The sequence below is a fragment of the Epinephelus lanceolatus genome, chromosome 10 (genome assembly GCF_041903045.1).
Source record: "Epinephelus lanceolatus isolate andai-2023 chromosome 10, ASM4190304v1, whole genome shotgun sequence".
NCBI classification, from domain to species: domain Eukaryota; kingdom Metazoa; phylum Chordata; class Actinopteri; order Perciformes; family Serranidae; genus Epinephelus; species Epinephelus lanceolatus.
This window is the reverse complement of record NC_135743.1, coordinates 27,508,167-27,517,033: the sequence shown is the minus strand read 5'-3', so window position 1 is coordinate 27,517,033 and position 8,867 is coordinate 27,508,167. Positions and strand designations below refer to the sequence as shown.

The 8,867-nt window shown below is 40.7% G+C and overlaps 1 protein-coding gene across 1 annotated transcript; it reads left to right on the top strand.

Annotated features, from left to right (window-relative positions):
- The first annotated feature begins 6,257 nt into the window (after positions 1-6,257).
- Positions 6,258-7,681, top strand: LOC144464428 (uncharacterized). The gene is made up of 2 exons (XM_078171228.1): positions 6,258-6,899; positions 7,021-7,681. The coding sequence occupies exons 1-2, from the start codon at positions 6,441-6,443 to the stop codon at positions 7,093-7,095; spliced, it is 534 nt and encodes a 177-aa protein (XP_078027354.1). The 5' UTR covers positions 6,258-6,440; the 3' UTR covers positions 7,096-7,681.
- Positions 7,682-8,867: the final 1,186 nt, after the last annotated feature.

The window sequence follows — 8,867 nt, the reverse complement described above, 5'->3', positions numbered from 1 at the left end:
GTCCCCGCATGATAATAGGACCCACAGCATGTATCACTGATCTAAAGTACACACAAAGAAGCCCTTTGATTTATTATATTTTTACTGTCATCAAAGTCAATGTTAACAACACAGTCTTTTACAACCCTATAACGGACAGATGGCTGGTTACTGTATATATGAAATGTATTTATTCAGTCGTATTTCTAAAGCTTTGTTTGAACAGGTGTTTTCAGGCACAGATACAGACAAAGATGCAGACATAAATACACATACACACACACACACACACACACACACACACACACACACACACACACACACACACACTTAGCAGTCAAAGTCTTATCTTATCCAGAAAGAGCAGCTGCAAAGTATGACCCCAGCTTAGCTTGTTAATGATTGGTGGTGTGTGTTTGGGAGTGTGTGTGTGTGTGTGTGTGTGTGTGTGTGTGTGTGTGTGTGTGTCTATCTGTGTGTGTACTTATTTTACCCCCACAATCTCTCCTCTTTCTCAACTGACAAGAGCTCATTATTAGTGGTCTAGCTTTGATTTGTGAAGTTCAGCAGGGTGAATTTGAACATCTGTCGCATTTCAAGGTTGTTTCTGTCGGAGAGAGCAAATACAGGCCGGGCTAAACTACCAGGGTAGTGATTGAGTGGAGCGTGCGCGCGCGCACACACACACACACACACACACACACACACACACATTCAACAAGTAAAGGTGTATGATCACTGTATTCACACACTTATTCTTTATATCGAACAATGTTATGAGGTCATATGATATCAGTTGATTCTTTGCTTTGAGAGGAAATGTGCAAAGACGCTGCTGAATAGTTAATAACTTTATTTTTCTAAAAGCCTGAAAGAAAGTTTCAGCACTGATAAGTCTGTAGATGTTTAAAGAGTTTATTTGATTAGCTTTCATTTCTTGAAACATCATTTTATTGCCCCAGAATATACTTGTTGCATAGCAACACTGTCAGCTTCAGAGGCATGCATAGCTTTGTAGGTACAATCTATACGTGTTTCTATCTCTATATAAAGAGATTGAACCTGAGTGATGTAGGAACATATTCACAGCTATGCATGGCACACATAGACACACTTGCCAATATTTAAGATACTTAGTGTGTTCTTAGGGTACAATAAATGATCCATACGTTTCCTTAATTTTCAGTTTCATTAAAGAATAAACAGTATTAGCTTCATAAAGTTTGGGAATTTATTGCAGTTTGTCATACTGTGTGTTACAGTAATGATATTGTGCCCAACTCTGATATATGTGAGTCATATTTCAGCGCAGTTACCTCTAATTACATTTGAACATTCTCTCAATTTCATGTAATTGAAAAGAAAAGTTTGATCCTAAAAGATTAACACAAGGACATAATGAGGCTGCAGTGAGGAGTGAAAGACTCAGGTTGCCAAAAAAGGAGTAATACTCTTGCTGTCATTCTGAGAGTTAACAGCGCTACACACCTCACGTGGCACATGCATATTTAGGTATTTATGACATTTGGCGTCTGACCTTCATGAGGAAAGTGCCACAGTGTGAGACACCATGATCCCTGTCATCACAGTAGGTGACTGGTCACCGCAGAGACTTCTTCAGTCTGCCATGCGAGATTGCGGAGCATCTCAAATCTGAAATGAATGTGTGAATAGTGGGACGTGCATATCTCTGCATTTATGTACGTGTGTGCATATACCTGAGTTCATCTGCACATGTTTGTGTTTGCATTTGTGTGGGTGGGCAGATGTGTCAAGTCTGCATGTTTGTGCAGGCTCATCTGTGTGTATTTACATAAGTGTGTGTGTGTGTGTGTGTGTGTGTGTGTGTGTGTGTGTGTGTGTGTGTGTGTGTGTGTCCAGTCAGAGGTGACCAGTTGTCACCAAGCTTTGACAGAAACCAGGTATCAGAGAGACATGGTGTCACCTTGTCTCCTTCGACCCTTACTCCTGGGAACCCGTGTGTGTGTGTGTGTGTGTGTGTGTGTGTATGTGTATTTGCGTGTACATGTGTTTGTGTGTGTGTGTGAGAGAGAGAGAGATAGAGAGAGAGAGAGAGAAAGAGAGTCATAACTCTCTTGAGACACCGCCCAACCCACCCCAGGCAGACTGCATGGATGACACACATGGAAGGTCCCGGGAGTGAACCTCAGGTGATGAGGCGACAGCATGTGTGTGTGGTTCACATCTCTTGAGATTCACTGCCTCCTTTAAAGAATGGATGACACACACACACACACTCACACACACTCACACACACAGATGGTTTTGACATAACGAAGGTTGAGCTATGCTCTTTCAGGGGCTTGATGGTGCAGTCAGTCAATATCAGGGTCAGGGTCAAAAGAAGAGAGGTGGGGGGGAGTGGGGAAAGGAGGAAAAAAGAAGGAAAGAAAGAACAAATTGAGAAAAGACAGAGGAGAGTAAGGACATGAAAGAGTGGAAGTTGAAAACAAGTTAGAGATTTGGATGAGACCTCAGATCTGGATGAGGCAGACCGAACTGGTCTTACTCAGGAGTCGTTGTGGATATAAGATAATATCAGTGAATATCCTTATTATTTTTGTCTTAACTGCTGACCATTATCTGCCTGGCAGTAGGTTGTAACAGTGTTTAGGAAGGAGGTTTGGTTGGATGAAAATGGTGACACAGACGTGCCCTTGGAATTTCAAAATAAAGACGTATCGTAAAGACAACAATATGTATCAATGGTTGAAGTTTACATCAATAATATTGGTTAGTTAATCACTGAGTCACTATATTAATTTGATCATATCGATGGATCATTACAATCCTACTATCAACCAGTCAGTGTAGGCATAGTAAGTAAATTAATCCAGAAATATAATAAAGTCATCAGCAAAGAGTCAAACCCTATCCCTTCTTAGCTTGGGCATTATTTCAGTTCTTCAGTAGAAGTTTATCTCAGTAGCTTTGTAAATAGCTTTTGTTGTTGTTGTTGTTGTTGTTGTTGTTGTTGTTGTTGTTAGGAACTTTTAGCACCATTCTGCAGAACTCCGATAAGATCTGATAAGATCAGATATTCGTGACTGTTGGCCCAGGACTGAATGAAAAGGTGTAAGTGTTTCCTGTTGTTGTGTTTCTTTTAAATAGCACCACCTGAATGCGTGTATGACTTAAATATCATGCAATACGTAGAAAAGCAATGTCTCAGATCGCATGTGACAACAGAATATAATATTTTGTCATTTGCAATGTAGTGATAGGGGTTTCTTTGCATGCTAGAAAATATTTTGGTTATTTTGCTGTTACTCCTAAATGAACAGTTTTGTGAGTTAGAGTACATTAAATAAAAATGTCAGTCAGAGAGGGCGTCGTATTTTGTTTTTTCCATGTTTCCAAGTTTGGCTTTGGGTTTCTGTAACAAGGAGGGATATGATTTCTATTCTCTATCTTCCAACATATTAGAAACATATTGGATGTAATCTATCCTCCATCCAGCAAAGTGACAAAGTGCTTTCTCACCAATTACTGACTGCCATCTCCCTCTTCACACCTGGCAGGCAGAGGATGTGGCTGATGTGCACGTGTGACTGACAGAGAGAGGGGGAGAGGGGGGGAAAGAAAAAAAATGGGCACTGAGAGCCACACAGACAGATTAAGTCAGACAGAAAGGTTTTAAAGAGGTTGTCACTTGTGTTTACGTTTCCTCGGTCTTCATCAGGTGAATGACATATCTTCATCTTTGTGATATCACACTTCTGTAGTTAACCCTCTGTTTCCTTCTCCAATGTTGTTCTCGTCTTCATTCTCCAGAGCCATTTTGCTTTACAGTAGTTACAGCAAGGTTTGACTTGAAATATTTTGTCCATATTGGTGGCCTCTTATAAATATCTATTTTGCTTTTCTATGCGATACTTTATAGCGATTCAGCCTTGTTTATAAAACTTTAAAATCTACTAAGCAAAATATTTCTTTGGTACAGAGGAAGTTCAGTAGTGTCTCGTAATAGCAGACACACTTGACTATACTGGATTCACGGCCCAGTCGCCATAAGAAAATGTTGGAATTGTACATTTCTGCAAACCATAGATATGTAACATTTGTACTTTTTTTCAGATTATATGTTTGTTAGCTGAGGAGGTGGATGGCATGAAACCTAGGCGAGGCAGCTACAAAGCATCAGACCACTTCAGACCATGCTTTAAGACCAACAAACTGGATGGTTTTTAGCAAGGCATTGCAGTATTTCCAACTGTAACCAGGGCACCAAAAGTGTGCGTTTTTTAGCCAGACACTGGGGCATTTCTAAGCAGTGACTGTGGCAACAGAACTGGGTATTTTAAGTCTAAACATGATCTTTTCGTACTATACTATTGTGCCATGAAACAACTACATGTTAACTGTTGAAAAATAAAGAAACACTAGTCCATACCCATTGGTTGCTTTGTCACCTTCTACCTATGCCAATCCTCAATGCCTATGTGCAGTTTCACATAGATTGACCACGTCAGTGAGTAGAAAAACGTGGGACAGACAGAATGACTGACTGACAGAATGACACACTGACAGTTTCCGTGATTATGTACAGCATACCATACCATGACTTAGTCATATCAAAAATTAGAAGAAAAACAAAACATTCAGCCACAGGGGGAGCCACAGCGATCGGTCGCATTTTAGCCATTTTTAAGCATTTTTCTGTTGTTATAGCGCCACCCAGTTGCCAATTAGACTTAAATTTCTCCAGTCACCTTGAGGCGTCCTGTTCTACATATCTACCAAGTTTAGTAAAAATCGATATGGCGGTTAGGCCTAGATAAGAAATTAGCTCTCTAGCGCCCCCATTCTGTTTGATCGGGCCAATAATGGAGGGGTCCCCTCAGATTATGTGTGGTCATATGCCTACAAAGTTGCATGGTGATCGGTGAAACTCTTGAGATGTTATACACCTTTATGTGATGAGCCACGCCCTCCGCAATATTCATTGCCTTATAGAAGCTCAGTTTTAGTAAGTTTTCCAACTTTTGCCAAGAGGGAACTTTAGATATTGGTCCCTAGATTATGTTCGCTGAGTTTCATGCAGATCGGTCAAACTTCCACGAAAAGATCGATTTTAAGTGTTTTTCAAAAAATTCAAAATGGCGGAAAATCTAGATCACCAGAAGTTATGGGTTCTTGAGGCAAATTTGTTCATCATGAGGAGAGGCATCTCTGTGCAAAGTTTCGTGTCTCTACGACATACGGGGTTTGCAATTTCAATTTCAATCAATTGCTATAGCGCCCCCTTTGGCCAACTGATGTAATATTGCTTCATTCACATCCTCCCATGACCCTCTACCACTGTGCCAAATTTCACATGGATTGACCAAGTCAGTGAGGGGAAAAATGTGGAACAGACACACAGACAGACACACAGACAAAGTTTTCATCATTATATAGTAAGATAAAGTTGCAACTTACCTGCCAAGTATGAAACGTACAAATGTTACGTATCTGCGGTTTGCAGAAAAATGTACAACACCAGCATATTTTCATGCTGATTGGGTTGCAGCGGGGTCGGCGTCGGCATTCCTGGGCCATGCCCCCCCAAATGAGTTATTGTGCCCTCCCCCATTCACCCACAAGCAGGCAAAGTCTTTGTGCCAAACGTTGTATTTTATTATTTACTTTTATTTATCATATTAACGTGAAATCATCTTTGGTAAATGAAAAATTAAAATTAAGTTAAAAAAACCCTCATTTGTCAGTTATATTTGAGTCACATTTGAGGACGTATGCTCATTGGTCTGGTGCTTTACCTATGACCTACTGGTTTGATTTGTTGCCATTACATCAAGAGAAAGCGAGAAATGAGGAGTACAAGGTTGCTAAACAGTTTTTCTGACTGTATTCTCTTATACGTCATTACTCACACATCCGAAAAACTGTCACACATACAGTTTGTAAAAGCAAACAGATGACTGTCCACGTCAGAGGATTGCATGTGCGTCCTACCCCCTACAACCCACGTATTTCTTTTGATGAAAACTCCCAGTACAAATGAACACAGTGGTGGAAACCTGTGTCAATACGTTAAAGTTTGAGTGCAGTAGGTGTTGACTCACTACTTCACTTGCGGAGGTACCTCCCAGCTCAGGTGTGCACACACCAAGACAAGTCTTTACTTCACCGAAGAAGACCCGAGGCTGGTCTCAGCAAACTCAGCCCTGAGGGCACATAACGGCATCCTCTCCTGATAGGATCTCAGCAGGGAGGAGGACAGGAAAACTGGTTAATAAGAACAAGAGTTTACAGAGAACAAGGATGTGAACACGTTGGACAAGACTTTAGAGAACAAACAAGAATAATTTCGCAAGAGTGCAGGAAGAAAGTCAAAGAGAGAGAGGAAGAAATTGTCTCTCTTTGTGAAATAAGAAGACAGAAGAGGGCATACCAACAAGTAAAGCAGATCACCTGCCGTCAAAACAGACCGCATTTTGATGGAGGAAAATGACAAAATCAGTGCCGCTTGGAAGGAGGACAACAATGGGAAGACAGCAGCCTTTGAGGAGGATGTAAAAGACATTGAGACTGAGTGTGTCACCAAACTAAGGGAGGTGAAAGAAAAGTGGCAAAGAAAGGTGAGCCAGCTTCAACAGACACTGAGAAAGAAGGGGAGCAAGATCAGGCCGGTCACTAAAAGGAGCGAAGCTCAAACAGAGGCACATCTGACTCTGGCCCTGCTGAGTGTAAAGGAAGACGAGCTGAATCAGAGTGAGGCCGAATGGAAAGGTAAATGTGCCGGTCTAGAGGAGGGCTTCGGAAAGGAGCTGGGTGTGAAGGAGACCCTGGAGAGGGAAGACAAGCAGTTGGAGGACATGGAGCTGGCAAAACAGGAGGAATGGATCCAGAAGGCGTGCAAGGCTAAACTCCTGATGGTGGAGAAAAATCAGCTTCAGGTATGTCGCTTCATCTGGTCATTTTGCCTCAGAATTATGAATTCTAACAGCACGTATAAGACTGGTTCAGAACTCGCCTTTGGGAAGTGAAATAAATATATGTTGTCATTCTTTTTTTTAGAAGCTCACGTTTAAAGAGAAGAAAGGGAAGAAGAAAGGGGGCTTCTGGACACCCAGGAACAAAGGTTGCTTGTAACAATGACAGTAAGATGGAGGTGGCTGTGTCCTGTCTGGCTCTGACTGGACAGCTGGAGGCAGAGAAGAAGAGGTTGCACTTCTGGAACTTTCGCGGGAAGAAGAAAAACAGTGAAAGCCAGAGTAAGGTGGAGGAAGCTGCTGCTCTAATGGCTTAGATTATCCTTCCTAAATAACTTCCTGACTTAGACTGCATCATTTTGAAAATTACCACACCACATATGCTCTTGGATTCATGTTCACTCAGTGAAGATGGAAACTTTTAACCACTGCTGGTCAGTTTTTTTAGCCTTTCGGAAGTTGTACTTCTTAATTTATTTCAGCTTTCACATCTTGTGATTATGTGCTGATTTCTGGTGATGTTTTAATGTAAAGTTGCTCCTGTTTACAGCAAAAGTTAAATAAATAAAAAAATATTGTGCAGTTTAACTCTTAATTATAACTTGACAACACATTTAGAAATGCCAAAATTGGAGGGATCTAGAACTGTATTTTTTTGATATTATTACAAGTTATCCCCATACTTGTGTCTGTTATAGCTACGCACCTTTGTAAGGAAAAACATAATAGCAAATATTGTTGTATTATAAACAATATGGTAATGTCAAAATCAAAAAACTGTCCAGAAGTAAGCCAGCATATACATATCATTCATTTTGTCTTTCATAAGTGTACACAAATATCAATAGATACTCTATGGGGAGATAAGTGGTCTAATATTCACCCTGCTCCTCAGTAAGAGAACACATTGTAATGGAAAGCATTTGAGCTAAACTGATCAAAGGATCGCTTCAATGGGAAAATCATAAACCTTTATTATGAAATTAAGAAATGGCTCAAATGAACTATCAAGTTATCAAAAATCTCACATCAGCACCATCGCTACGGGCATGCGCATCACGCAGTGTGCATGGGCACCCATGCCTGAGGGTGAATAGTCCAATATGGTCAGCATCAATCATGATCATATATACTGTATTAACTCTCTTATTTAGGGCCTTTTCAGATGCAATGTGGCTTGAGATGTGCTGCAGTGCGAGCTCGCCATGTGGTGCGTTTGCACATTTACTTCAATATTACAGTTATTAATACAGTCAGCTGCCTCTGCTGAGTGAATTTTTTCAAAACTTAAGCCCATAAAGTTGTTAAGTGTTCGATAATGGGCAGGAATGTCTAAGTGGCCTTGCTCAGAAGCTATCATATAATGACCTATTTAACGACCTTCCAGCCAGGAAATGCAGATGTGTGTGCCAGAGCCGACATTCCTGTATTTCAAAGGCTATAGAGGGCAGAGTGATGATACTGGTATCATATGAAAATAGAGGACCTAAAGAATCCAGTGGTACCAACCATGATGTGCTACCCTCTCAGAAAGGGGGCTGAATAACACTCCAAAGTTTGGCTAAATTTTAGGGAAAAGGGAAAAACAGCATGGCCATTTTCACAGAGGTCCCTTGACCTCTCACCTCAAGGTATCTGAATGAAAATGGGCTCTATGGGTATTTTGGCATACTGGGGTCCCTAACAGTGTTGAAATTACATAAATTGGTTATGTCTGGAAAGCTGAGACTCTTGTGGATTCAGTGAGCCCAATATCATTAATGTGTGATGATGTTAGTCTTGATAGTAGTCATTTCGTAATAGCAAGACCAATTTTTTTAAACAGACATCATTGTAAAAAAGAAAAAGAAAAAAAAAAGACCTTTAATGACCTCTACGATAATCACAGCCTCATGAAACTTTACAGCCACAAACTCGAGAATCCAGGCATTC